General features: G+C 44.7%; 2 protein-coding genes and 1 long non-coding RNA gene across 4 annotated transcripts in view; all 3 read right to left on the reverse strand.

The window, feature by feature from the left end:
- Positions 1-178: 178 nt before the first annotated feature.
- Positions 179-4,615, reverse strand: LOC118222314 (cornifelin homolog). The gene is made up of 4 exons (XM_035407799.1): positions 4,513-4,615; positions 2,884-3,006; positions 1,890-2,050; positions 179-665 (listed from the first exon to the last, which is right to left on the reverse strand). The coding sequence occupies exons 2-4, from the start codon at positions 3,002-3,004 to the stop codon at positions 462-464; spliced, it is 486 nt and encodes a 161-aa protein (XP_035263690.1). The 5' UTR covers positions 3,005-3,006; positions 4,513-4,615; the 3' UTR covers positions 179-461.
- A 2,762-nt stretch (positions 4,616-7,377) lies between these two features.
- On the reverse strand, positions 7,378-12,501 carry LOC118222315. Its single transcript, XR_004764265.1, has 5 exons — positions 12,422-12,501; positions 11,895-11,957; positions 9,839-9,961; positions 8,936-9,096; positions 7,378-7,397 (listed from the first exon to the last, which is right to left on the reverse strand). It is a non-coding gene; the product is annotated as an uncharacterized LOC118222315 (long non-coding RNA).
- A 2,454-nt stretch (positions 12,502-14,955) lies between these two features.
- The window catches only part of fxr2 (fragile X mental retardation, autosomal homolog 2), a 23,669-nt gene continuing 23,642 nt past the window's right edge, over positions 14,956-14,982 (reverse strand). For both annotated transcript variants that reach the window (XM_035410726.1, XM_035410725.1), the window contains exon 17: positions 14,956-14,982. This exon is cut by the window's right edge and continues 2,022 nt beyond it. The gene's annotated coding sequence lies outside the window, so the exon portion shown is untranslated.

Below are 14,982 nucleotides of genomic sequence, written 5' to 3' on the forward strand. Positions count from 1 at the left end.
TTCTCGCTGTCTTAGATTCTCACTCTTTCTTTCATACTTCCTCTTTCTCTTCCCCTTTTCCCCTTCCTCAAATCCTTGTGCTCTCTCTCACTCTCTCTCTCTCTCTCTTTCTCTCTCTCTCTCTCGTGATGGGAGGTGGAATTTGGAGTTCAACCAAATAACAAAAAAGTACCGACCATTAACGTGATTAATATATTTAGCTTTATTGTTATGATTATTTAAGTACATGTAGATAATAGCATACGTGTAATGCATACACTTTTCAAATGTGATCAGACTTTGTACATTTTGGTGGATGAACTAAATTTGGATCAAAGCATTCATTTACCATTTGCTGAAATTATCAAGCCTTAATTTTTTTTGGCATAGGCCTTAACAATCCAAACCAGTCATTGTCAGCAGTTGGCACAGATTGAGGGGTTGGTAGCTGTCTCGGGGAGCAGGTTGCTATGGCACCGTTGCTATGACAGCTTTGGGTACAGCCCCGGTGGCAGGGGCTGAGCTGGGTGTGGCGAATACGGGGCCGTCGCCACCAGGGGCGCGGCCGCCAGGGGCGCGGCCATCAGGACGACGGGGTTCCGGTGCCTCTTCAGCTCCCGGGCCATCTGGCACCAAACGCACCACGTGCAGCAGGTAGTGACGCAGCAGTCATTACACACCGTGCCCTGCAGGGCGGCGACAGAGAGAAAGACATTACACACCGTCCCGACAGACAGACAGACAGGCAGACAGACAGACAGTCATTACACACCGTGCCCTGTGGGTCAGACAGACAGACAGACAGTCATTACACACCATCCAGACAGACAAACAGACAGAAAATACACACCGTGTCTTGTGGGCACAGGGAGAGACAGACAGATAGACATTACACACCGTCCCCTGCAGACCAGGGTCAGACAGGCAGGCAGGCAAACAGGGAGACAGACAGACAGACAGACAAGCAGGCAGGGAGACAGACAGATAGACAGGCAGGCAGACAAACAAACAAGTAGGTAGGGAGACAGGCAGGTAGGCAGACAGACAGACAGGTAGGCAGGGAGACGTAGACAGGCAGGCAGCCAAACAGACAAGCAGGCAGGCAGACAGACAAGCAGGCACTCAGACAGACAAGCAAGCAGACAGACAGATGTGTTGATGAAACCCGTCATGCTAATATCTGCTACTCTTTTTTGTGACTGGTCAATTGGTTTGACTGTAATGCAGATGGATTTGAAGTGCAAAATGTAGTTCCAAACCAAAATACAAATCGCCAACTTGGTTAAACATTCTTCTCTGTACTTTGGAGACAGTATTTACCTTTAAAAGGATTATAAAAAAGGAATATAAAAAGCCCTGGAATTACTAAAACTCACTCATCAAGTAATTTGATTGTATTTCAATATACTGCGAATATAGGTAATATATAGTTTAATACACACCATTAATATTTGTCTTGCCATACAGTGTAATCAATAGTCAGTTTGAAAGCTGTAGGAATACATATGCTGTTCTGAAACATCAATATTGTAAATATGAACAAAAACCACCAGACTGCACACCTAATGAGGTAGATGACAGCTTCTAGATGACAGACTAAATTTCAGTAACAGTCATTGCTGAGACAAACTGACAAGAGAACGTCTCCCACTCAACCTCATCACCAATTTCTTCAAGACCAGAACATCACAATGAAGATAACCAAACCAACTGAAAATTACAATGGCTTCCCGCCATCATTAAAAAAGGTGAGTCCTGAGAAGTTAAGCCTTCTGAATTCTGGCTCACCATCTCCAAAACGTAGCAGCCCCTGGTGTATGGGCACATTCACACGCAATAACCCGGACAGCCCATCCAGAGAAAAATGACGTCATGAGAGTGACAGTTTATCACCTGGGCTCTGATCATACCTGGATGCTGTACCGCTCCCGTATAGCGGTTCTCAGGGTCAGAGTGACAGGAGGTATGATTCCCCCACAGCAACCGTCCAGCAGGGGGAGACAGAGACACTCTCCAAAGTCACTGGATATCTTGCATGAGAGGCACCAGGGACACCAAAAGCCAAAACAGCCTAACACACCATACACACACACACACACACACACACACACACACGCACACACACACACACGCACACACACACACACACACACACACACACACACGCACACACACACACACGCACACACACACACACACACACACGCACACACACACGCACGCACACACACACACACACACACACACACACACGCACACACACACACACACACACACGCACACACACACACACGCACACACACACACACACACACACACACACACATGCACACACACACACACACCACACACACACACACACACACACACACACACCATACACACACGTACAGACACACACACACCACACATACACACACACACACACACACACACACACACACACCATACACACACACGCACACACACACACACACCATACACACACGTACAGACACACACACCATACATACATACACACACACATACACATACACACGCACGCATACACACCATACACACACACACACACACACACACACACCATACACACACGTACAGACACACACACCATACATACATACACACACACATACACATACACACACACGTACAGACACACACACCATACATACATACACACACACACACACACACACACACACACATTGGTTCACGTGTGCATGCCCACACATGTACAGTTATGTGTAACATGCAAAGGACACAGACATATAAAGGCATACTTGAAAAAAATCTGTGATTATGGATATTGATTTCAGTTATAGCAACCCCGATCTGTGAGTGAGTACAGCCACTGCGGTATGAAAATGCATATATTTATTCAGAAAACTAAGGGACACTCACATATGCCCATATCCTCACAACAGTCACAGACGTCACTGCTCCACTGATTAGTCTTCAGAGTCTGAGGCCATGAGGAGGCCATTGTTGGCTGGGCCACAACTACTGTAGGATGGACGGCCATGACTGTACGGATCATTAGAGAAAACAAAAAGAGAAAGGGAGAGGGAGGGAGAATCAGAGAGACAGAGAGAGAGAGAGAGAGAGAGAAAGAGAGAGAGAAGAAGAGGGTGAAATATTTCCTGTGCGCATATGGTGTACTTTTTTTATAACCTACCACACAACTGAAGCTTAATTGCCACGCAACTGTGGCTTATCAAACAACTGAGGAACAATACTGTCAGAACCACCACCCTACACCAGTATGACAAAAACAGGAACTGCCTTTGAAATCAAAAGCCAAATCACATCAAAAACAGATTGTTCCAATTCAGGGTGACCTATGAATAAGCAATGTAATGTGGTGAAATTTTAACATTCGTACAGTAATATAATAAACTAGTAATATATTGTGATCGATATTTGAAATGCGAGAAATATATGGCAAAATATATGTGTCATACAGGATGCATATTTGTATGTACATATTTTATAGAGAAATATATTGACCCCCTGATGTTAACAGGCATTTTGATTGTAAAGAATCCAGTCCTGACAAGATAGGTATAGCCAGAGAGGTACAGTACAGGAGGTCAGGCCTTACTTAATATTTTTTGGTCAACCCATTCCTGTTGTTAAACTTTTGATTCAGACATAAATTTTTTTACCCTCTCCGTGTATTTTTCTTTTAGATCAACAATGTGATATGATGCGTATTGTTAGTGGAAAACGCACCATATGGAGTTCATTCTTGCTTATTATTTCAGCAACAAACATTTACATTTTCATCATTTTGCCACTCAAAATCCCATATAGTATAGTCTTGTCATTTGACACGATTATGGTGTGAAAATGACGTTGCATTGTTTCTCTTTGTATAACAAATGCATTGAATTTGTATAGTTGCAGAAACCGTTTATGGAAACGGTTAGTCTCAGTTACTCCAACTTCCCTTCACGGAACATGACTCAAATAAGGAAGATTCACCCGGTTTTGTTTTCCAGTTACTTGTTGGTGAAATTAGTAGAGGACAGACGATAGGGGTTGTGACTTGTAGCTGAGCTCACACAATCAAAGTACGCCTAATCAGGTAAGGAAGTGGTCCTGTAACCGAAAGGTTCGATTCCCAGGTAGGACACTGCCTTTGTACACTTGAGCAACTTAACCTGCAGTGCTTCAGTGTGTCCAGCTGTATACATGGACGCGATGCAAATGCTGTGTAAAACGTTTCTAAATCTGTGTACCACTTTGACACCGATATTTCAAGTCATTTTTTAAAATTGCACATCTATATTCTGTGTTTTATTCTTATTAATACACAGTATTAAATAGCTGTTAGCATAAAAACATAGCATAAATAGCATAAAACCAGATCTAGGGAGTTCACCCATCACCCATCGTCCATTTGTACAGCTGTAACTGTACTGACTGAGTAATGTTAAGTACCTTGCTCATGGCTAATGCCTGCAATGTAATGTAATGTAATGTAATTGAGCAGAAAGGACTCATAATTGATGAAGGACAGGTACATACCTGGTTTGGGGTCAGATCTGAAAGCCGCACAGTCTCGCCCGCTGCAGCGTCAGTGTTCACTTGGGTCTTTATGCGAGAGAGGTGTGTCCAGCGCAGGTAACCGGACACCTGGCCACTTCCTCCACACCCAGGTGATGTCACGGTGAAACTGTCCTTACCCCCAGGTTCCTGGATTCTGGTTGGGGGGGGGGGGGGGGGGGGGCGGTTTAGGGGTGTAATTAAAGATTACTATCATGTTACAGTTTGAAACAAGACCTGGATTGGAGTCCTTTAAATACCTCCAATTTTGAGTCCGTGCATCGTAGTGCCGTGCAGTTGTACCCTTTTAAGATGAGTTTTTTTCTGTGGTTATCCGGCCAAATATGATCAAAATTAAAATCTCTACGGATAAGGGTGTCTGCTGACAAATGATTAAAAACAAAATGCCAAGCAAAATGCAGTAACGTAGGGCACCACGTGGATGCCAAGCACAGAAAAAAAGACTTAAAAACAGAAACTGTCGCCAGGACAGAACACGATCCTGTCAACAAGGAAAACAATACAACACAATAGACTGTGGGCAGTCCAGAAATGCTTGCTTTGTTGTCCGGGGCCTATATTAGTCAAACCAATCAGCAGAGTTACATGCATAGGACATCTGCACCAATCAGAGTAGACTATTCACTTGTTGGTCTTTAGCCTCAAGAGACTGCACACACATTAAAATGTCCAGTGTTAATTCAACTCTAAGAGAGTACATATGGGCCCAATAGGGAGTGTATGTATGTGTCACTCAGGGCCACCGTGTCATCACATCTGACCTCTGACCTCTGTGTAACCTCCGCCTCCTTCTCTCTGGCATTTTAGCGCTCTCTTTCTCTTAATGCTCATGTCCTGCTCAGAGAAAATCTCTCTCTCTACCACTATCTCTCTCTCACTCTCACTCTCACTCTCTCTCTCTCTCTCTCTCTACCACTATCTCTCTCTCTCTCTCTCTCTCTACCACTATCTCTCGGCAGGGTTTGTCCGAGACCGAGGAGTACCTGACGTGCCTCCACGTTCAGCTCTACCGCCCCCTGCAGGCCGACGGGCGCCTCTGCGCCCTGATGCCCCTCAACCAGCGGCAGAGGCACCCGGCCGAGGAGCCCCTGCGGCTGGGCCGTGACGAGGAGAGCTGCACCTTCGTCCTGGCCGCCCGCTGGCCTCAGGCTCCTCCTGTTCCCCTACGCTCATCCCTGTCATCAGTGACCGTGCGTGAACTTAGGGGGCAGCCGGCAACGGGGAACTGAATTGCCCAAGTGATGTTAGGTGAAATGAAAGGGGAAGAGTAACCCTGACCTAGAGGAAGCAGCTTTTAGACAGTTTTTTATTCAAGATTGAGCCTTCTTCCCATCCCCTTTACTTATCTGTAGCATATATATATTTAGTGATTTAATTTGTACTTTTTAAAAATGGAATTTGCAGGCGTAACATACTGTGAATGTGAACATAAGGTCGTCCTGTACTGTCCCTAAATATTTTTAAATTGTCATGCGTAGTTTTATAAATAGAACCGCAGAATAAGCTGTGCCGTGTTTGACTGAATTATGCACTCACCCTCACATACAGTATGAATAAGGTCACATTATGGATGAAGTGTTGTGTGTTACTGAGAGATGAGGCTGCTTTATAAAGTATAATTGCAAAGACGCTATTTCCAGAGATGATAGGTGTGTCTCTCTCATTTTACCAACTGCTTATCTCTCTCTCTTGTTTATCTCCTTCTGTCTCACTCCACTCTCTCACTCCCTTTCTCTCATACTTATTCTTTCTCTCTCTCTTTCTCGCTGTCTTAGATTCTCACTCTTTCTTTCATACTTCCTCTTTCTCTTCCCCTTTTCCCCCTTCCTCAAATCCTTGTGCTCTCTCTCACTCTCTCTCTCTCTCTCTTTCTCTCTCTCTCTCTCGTGATGGGAGGTGGAATTTGGAGTTCAACCAAATAACAAAAAAGTACCGACCATTAACGTGATTCATATATTTAGCTTTATTGTTATGATTATTTAAGTACATGTAGATAATAGCATACGTGTAATGCTCTCACTCCACTCTCACTCCCTTTCTCTCATCCTTAATCTTTCTCGCTGTCTTATATTCTCACTCTTTCTTTCATACTTCCTCTTTCTCTTCCCCCTTCCCCCTTTCTCATATCCTCCTGCTCTCTCTGTCTCTCTCTCTCTCTCTCTCGATGGGAGGTGGAATTTGGAGTTTGTCACACACTGAAATCTGAAACAGTGCAGATCTCCCACTGTCTCCTCAGTGAAAAGGTATTTTTGCTGTACTGCAATTTGAGTCTTCGCTTGGTAGCTGCGTTTATCTGCTGTGGATGGATTTTCGCTATGGTGTACACATGGATTGCACTGACCATGTAACAAAAAAGTACCGACCATTAACGTGATTCATATATTTAGCTTTATTGTTATGATTATTTAAGTACATGTATATAATTACACACGTGTAATGCATACACCTTTCAAATGTGATCAAATGTTTGTACATTTTGGTGGACGAACTAAATTTGGATCAAAGCATTCATTTACCATTTGCTGAAATTATCAAGCGTTAATTTTTTTGACATAGGTTTTAACAATCCAAACCAGTCATTGCAGAAAGCAAAAGCAGCTGGCACACACTGAGGGCTTGGTAGCTGTCTCGGGGTGCGGGTTGCTATGGCACCGTTGCTATGGCAGCTATGGGTACTGCCCCGGGGGCAGGGGCTGACCCGGGTATGATGAATACGGGACAGTCGCCAGCAGCGGAGCGGCCGCCAGAACGACAGGGTTCCGATGCCTCTTCAGCTCCCGGGCCATCTGGCACCAAACGCACCACGTGCAGAACACAGCGGCACAGCAGTCATTAAACATCGTGCCCTGCAGGGCGGCGACAGAGAGACAGAGAGAGTCATTACACACCGTACCCTGCGAGGACAGACAGACAGACAGACAGACATTACACACCCTGCCCTGTGGGGACAGACAGACAGACAGACAGACATTACACACCGTGCCCTGTGGGGACAGACAGACAGACAGACAGACAGACAGACATTACACACCGTGCCCTGTGGGGACAGACAGACAGACAGACAGACATTACACACCGTGCCCTGTGGGGACAGGCAGACAGACAGACAGTCATTATACACCGTGCCCTGTGGGGACAGACAGACAGACAGACAGTCATTATACACCGTGCCCTGTGGGGACAGGCAGACAGACAGACAGACATTACACACCGTGCCCTGTGGGGACAGGCAGACAGACAGACAGACAGACATTACACACCGTGCCCTGTGGGGACAGACAGACAGACAGACAGACATTACACACCGTGCCCTGTGGGGACAGGCAGACAGACAGACAGTCATTATACACCGTGCCCTGTGGGGACAGACAGACAGACAGTCATTACACACCATGCCCTGTGGGGACAGACAGACAGACAGACAGACAGACATTACACACCGTCCCGACAGACAGACAGTCATTACACACCGTGCCCTGTGTGCCAGCCATAGATAGACTGGCAGGCAGACAGACAGGTAGGCAGGGAGACAGATAGACATGCAGGCAGCCAAACACACAGCCACACAGTCAGGCAGACAGACAGATAGACAGGCAGGGAGACAAGTAGGCAGACAGATGTGTTGATGAAACCCGTCATGCTAATATCTGCTACTCCAACCTTTTTTGTGACTGGTCAATTGGTTTGACTGTAATGCAGATGGATTTGAAGTGCAAAATGTAGATCCAAACCAAAATACAAATCGTCAATTTGACTAAACATTCTTATCTGTACTTTGGAGTATTTACCTTTAAAAGGAATTTAAGAAAACTAAAATTACTGATCACTGATCAAGTAATTGCATTGTATTTCAATATAGTGTGAATATATGTAATATATAGCTTAATACACACCATTAATCTTGGTCCTGCCATACAGTGTAATCAATAGTCCGTTTGAAAGTTGTATAAATACCTACACTGTTCTGAAATTGTAAATATTGTAAATATGATGGAACAACAAAAGCTACCAGACCGCACACCTAAACTGATGAAGTAGATGACACAGCTTCTAGACGACAGACTAACTTTGAGTTATAGTCTTTAGGGAGACAAACTGACAAAGTGCGAGAACATACCCCACGGAGCCTCTTCACCAATCTCTTCAAGACAAGAACGTCACAAAAATGAAGATAACCAAACCAACTGAAAATTACGATGGCTTCCCACCATCTTTAGAAAAGGTTATTCCTGAGAAGCTAAGCCTTCTGAATTCTGGCTCACCATCTCCAAAACGTAGCAGCCCCTGGTGTATGGGCACATTCACACACAATAACCCGGACAGCCCATCCAGAGAAAAATGACGTCATGAGAGGGACAGTTTATCACCTGGGCTCTGATCATACCTGGATGTTGTACCGCTCCCTCATAGCGGTTCTCATGGCCAGAGCGACAGGAGGTATGATTCCCCCACCGCAACAGTCCAGCAGGGGGAGACAGCAACACTCTCCAAAGTCACTGGTTGTGGTGCATGAGAGGGTCCAGGGAGACCAAAAGCCATGACAGCCTAACACACCATATACACACACACACACACACACACACACACACACACACACACCATACATACATACACACACACACACACACACACCATACATACATACACACACACACATACACACGCACGCATACACACCATACATACACACACACACACACACACACATACACACGCACGCATACACACCATACACACACACACACACACACCATACACACACACACACGCACACACACACACCATACATACACACGCATAGACACACACACACACACCATACATACATACACACACACACACATACACACGCACGCATACACACCATACACACACACACACCATACATACACACGCATACACACACACACAAACGCGCACACACACCATACACACACACACACACACACATACACACGCATGCATACACACCATACACACACACACACCATACATACACACGCATACACACACACAAACGCGCACACACACACACACACACATACGCACACCATACATACACACATGTACACACGCACACACACAAACACACACACACACATTGGTTCATGTATGCATGCGCACACATACAGATATGTGTGCACATGCAAAGGACACAGACATATAAAGGCATACTTGGAAAGAAATCTGTGATTATGGATATTGATTTCAGTTATGGCAACCCCACTCTGAGCCACTGCGATATCAAAATGCATATATCTCTTCTGAAAGACCGGGGGACACTCACATATGCCCATATCGTCACAACAGTCACAGATGCCACTGCTCCACTGATTAGTCTTCAGATTCTGAGGCCATGAGGTGGCCATTGTTGGCTGGGCCACAACTACGGTATGTTGGACGGCCATGGCTGTACGGATCATTAGAGAAAACAAAAAGAGAAAGGGAGAGGGAGGGAGAATCAGAGAGACAGAGAGAGAGAAAGAGAGAGAGAGAGAAAGAGAGAGAGAAGAAGAGGGTGAAATATTTCCTGTGCGCATATGGTGTACTTTTTTTATAACCTACCACACAACTGAAGCTTAATTGCCACGCGACTGTGGCTTATCAAGCAACTGAGGAACAATACTGTCAGAATCATCACCCTACACCAGTATGGCAAAAACAAGAACTGCCTTTGAAATTAAAAGCTTAATTAAATTAATTTTAAAAATTAAAAATAGATTGTTTCAATTCAGGGTGACCTATGAATAAGCAATGTAATGTGCTGAACCTATTTTATAAATGAAGTTGTAAGCAAGCCTTTATTGCACTTGTACTTCAAGCTTCCGGTGTTCATGGCGTTGTGGTGTTCATATCCCTTCAAGATTAAACTGTTACGCTATCTTTTTGACGATTAACTTATTTTACTAAATCTGATCATATAAATGTTTTGACGTGAATAACAAGACGACACGGGAATTCCCAATGGTTGATTATGGATTATTTATTATTATTATGATAATTAAATATTCTTCATAAAGCTGACACGCTTGTTAACCAAGCAAATACATTAAAACAGTTTGAGATTGATTATTATGTAGGCTACGTTGCGATTTAAGCTTATGGTAATTCTTTAAAGCGTTTACTTTCTCACGTATTTACATGAGTTAAAATATTACCAAATTAACAAACTGAAAAAGGTCTCTCCACCAAGTATTCACTTAACCCATAATCAACAGTCGTGAACAAACGTGCAATACACGATGTAATCCCACTGCAGACTGTGAGAGCTACGAGGAATATAGAGCTTTAAGCAAGCCTTTGCGCGACACAGACGGAACACATGTAGACACGCGCCGCGCCGCGCTGCTTCGCCGTGCTGCTTACGCGCCGCTTAGTTTACTTAGTTATTGCACTCGTGCCTACTCAATTATTGCTTGTATTATTTGCATAGACTGCTTTTTTGCTGCTTTTGTTTGTTTATGTCAAACCATTAACAAAGCAACGTTGCAGGCCAACGCAATCTTCGATGGCGCAAGTTTACATTGTACTTGTCTATTTTAATTTCACTTGTTTTACAATTCTAACACGCTTTTGCTTTGCTTAAATTCTGTTTGACACAAAACTAATGCTCATACACACAACGCTGTCTCCTCATATAACTAATCTACTTTATGAACCAACTACCAAACATTTCTAACATAATTTCCACTTGTTTTAAACATTTTTAACGCACGTAACCCTATTAACCGCATGCCGACTCAGATAGGGAAGGCTGAGCTGGTTTTGTTTTCCAGTTACTTGTTGGTAAAATTAGTAGGGGACAGACGACAGGGGTTGTGACTTGTAGCTGAGCTCACACAATCAAAGTGCGCCTAATCAGGTAAGGAAGTGGTCCTGTAACTGAAAGTTTCGATTCCCAGGTAGGACACTGCCTTTGTACACTTGAGCAACTTAACCTGCAGTGCTTCAGTGTATCCAGCTGTATACATGGATGCAATGAAAATGCTGTGTAAAACGTTTCTAAATCTGTGTACCACTTTGACACCGATATTTCAAGTCATTTAAAAAATTGCACATCTATATTCTGTGTTTTATTCTTATTAATAAGTGGTCCTGCAACTGAAAGGTCGAAGGTTAGAGTCACAGGCAGGACCAGGGGTCATCACCATGTCGGCTTGTGACGGACTTTATGGTTAAAATGCGATTTTTACCACGGACATACAAAACTTGTAGTAGTCAAATATCACCTGAAACACACAACTGCATGCTAGACCTCACAGTGTGCCATAGTACATATTTTAATATGCTACACAATTTATGATGATAGTATTTCTAACATTAAAAAAAAAACAGTGCCCTACCTTGTTATGATGAAAACTTGGGAGACTGGAAAGTCGGCCGTTGCATATGGGCAGGGGACAATCCTAAAACAGGCATCAATGAGGCATTTCGTGTTTGAGATTTAATAGTGTTCATATGACTGAAACCGCGCTCACAGCTGCAGGTGTCTGGGCTTAATGTGAGCAGGAGTATTGCAAGTTTGCTCACTTCATTGCGCTCCTCGCTGTTCTCAAACAGATTGCAATGTATATTATCATGGGAAAAAAATAAACTTTTTTTCCCCCAATCAATTTTAATTTTATTTTTTTTGCCACGGACATGTTTGTCCGTGTACGGACACGGTGATGACCCCTGGGCAGGACACCGGCGTCGTGCACTCGAGCAACTTAACCTGCGTCGCTTCAGTTCATTTCCAGCCGTATAAACTGATGCAATGCAAGTGCTGTGTAAAAAGCTGTGTAAGTCTCTCCGGATAAGAGCGGCTGCTGAATGCCCGTGATGGAGCCGAGCAGAAATGACCCATAATTGAAAGAGGATAAATACATACCTGCTTTGGGGTCAGATTTGAAAGCCGTACAGTTCTGCACATGCCACTGTTCAGACACGCGTCTTTATGCGAGGGGGGGGCGCACAGGAAGCCATACGCCCGGCCACCGGGGGGGGGGGGGGGGGGGGGGGGGGGGGGGAGGGGAGTGGTAACGTACGGCACCACACCCCCCCCCACCCCCCCCCCACCCCCCCCCCCCCCCCCCCCCCCCCCCCCCCGGGATGCCAAGCACAGAAAAAATGACTAAAAGAGAAACTGTCGCAATGACTGAGCCGTTGCAGTAATTAAGGAAGCAGTGCAACACAATGACTGTGGGCAGTCCAGAAATACTCACTTTGTCTAGGATGTATGACCGCACTGACCACGGCTAAATCAATGTGCGTTTCACATCGCTATACAACTGATTGGAAGCACAAAATATGGAACTACTGAAAAAATGTATATTCCTTATAGGCCCATAGTCTGCACTGATATTCAAGCACAGGACACTTCTACATGCTAAGAGTTTGTCTGTTCACTGGTATAGAACACGCTACCTTGATAATTGACATTCTTCCGCTACAGATCTATTCCTTTTGAAAGGGTGTTAAATTACTTTTACGGAACAAGCTACCTTAACAATGGGTATACTCTTTCTAGTACAAAAGACATTGCCTAGCCATGGGGCATTTGGTATTGACAAGGGCTAGAAGTGATTACAGTTAATCAGAAATAGGATCTGACCATTGGTTGACTAGGAAAGCACATTGCTTAAATTATTTGGGGTTATTCCACATCTCCTGACTCAGGCTTGTACAGACTTGAGATGAAGGAAGACCCTTCATGTGCAACCTAACAGGCAGAATTTCAGGTTCTCAATCGACCAGCAGGGGGCGCTAGAGGCCCCATTACCCCAGCCGACAGAAACCCACCCATCCCTGGGAGACGCTGCCTGGGACCAATGACGTGTTGCCCCGTGAGGCTGCCGACCAATCGGCACTGGCACAGTCTGGACAGGGGGCCCATCTGCGCACCGGGACAGGCGTTTTAACCCTCCTGTTATGTTGCGGGTCAAATTGACCCTTTTTAAAGTTTGAAAATCTAGGAAAAATACTTAAAATTATTTTTTCAGTATGAAACTTCTTCTACTGGCCTTAATTAGTGTAATCAACATTTTAAATTAAAATGGTTCATTTCATGTATTTGCAACCCCCCCCCGTATGGGGATTGACCCGGGAACATTTTTGCTGTACCTAAAAAATGAACAGAACAGGAGGGTTAATAGGCTGAGAGACCCAGCAGTAAACACCTGCGGCCCCCGGGAGCGAAAAGGTGATTTGAGGTCTCAGAGGCGACGAAGACAGCAAACAGGAAACCACAAGTGGGAGCCCATTCAGCACAGGATGTGGGGGAGTGCACGTCACCTTGCATAGTGTGACAGATACTGGCTTTTGGGCGGCAGTATTATTGCAATGGGTAAGGAGCTTGTAACCGAAAGGTCACAGGATCGATTCCCGGGTAAGGACACTGCCGTTGTACCCTTGAGCAAGGTCCTTAACCTGCATTGCTTCAGGGTACATCCAGCTGTATAATTGGATGCTGTGTACAAGTTGTGTAAGTCGCTCTGGATAAGAGTGTCAGCTAAATGCCCGTAAGGTAAATGCAATGTTTCAGTTTAGGTTTAGGTTTGGGTTCTGCGCAGTCAGGTACTGGGTACCAGTGTGGGACTCCATCACAGCACCAGCTGTGCAGCCTGCAGGTGTATAATATTCACCAGCTCTCGTGACTCCAGCCTCAGCTCAACCTCCCGTTGAGTAGTTTTCAGACCTTCACGGCAGCGTTTGCATGCATTTGTGCGGTCTGGGGAACAGGGAGGGTTAGGGGAGAATGACGCAGACGCAGTGCAAATAGCCCAATAGAAGCTCTTCTGCAAGTAAGGACGTCCCACCCATTCTGCAAACAGGCACCTGTTCTGTGGTCTCCATTGTGTTTCTATTTAGAGTCAAAAGAACCAGCGGTTTTTTTTTTCTCTTTTTTTTTTTGAACCTTGTTTATATCGAATGTACATTTTCTCTCTCTTCAAAGGCATCAACACATGAAGAGAACCAGCAGGAGGACTGTGGACAGGAGGTGGAGCCAAGCCGGCGGTACAAAGCTAAAGAACAGATATGAACACACAAATTCAGCTAAACTCAGCCTGCCTCAAAGTCTGGTGTCCAGAATAAGCCCCAGTGATGCCTGCCGATGGCTTGCAGTAGAGAAATGAAGAGCAGGAAGTCTGTTAGCCCTTTAAGGCGTAAGGTGACAAATACGCAATCAGAACGTCGTCAATTGTACATTCTAATGATGACGTAACAATCACCAGTGGTGACGGAAGGAGGGGAGTTCTAGAACACTGACTTTGAATTTTTTTTTTTATTATTCTAAACAAAAAAACAAAACAAAACAAAAACAAAAAAAAACAACCTACTCTTCAATGGGTTTTCATGAGCCCGGTGCAGCAGCGCTGTCTGACAAAGCATGCAAAAACAAATTCAAAACAAAATCAGAGACGATTGATATTTCACCTTCACTTTATTATT

This window comes from Anguilla anguilla, chromosome 3, assembly GCF_013347855.1.
Source record: "Anguilla anguilla isolate fAngAng1 chromosome 3, fAngAng1.pri, whole genome shotgun sequence".
NCBI classification, from domain to species: Eukaryota; Metazoa; Chordata; class Actinopteri; order Anguilliformes; family Anguillidae; genus Anguilla; species Anguilla anguilla.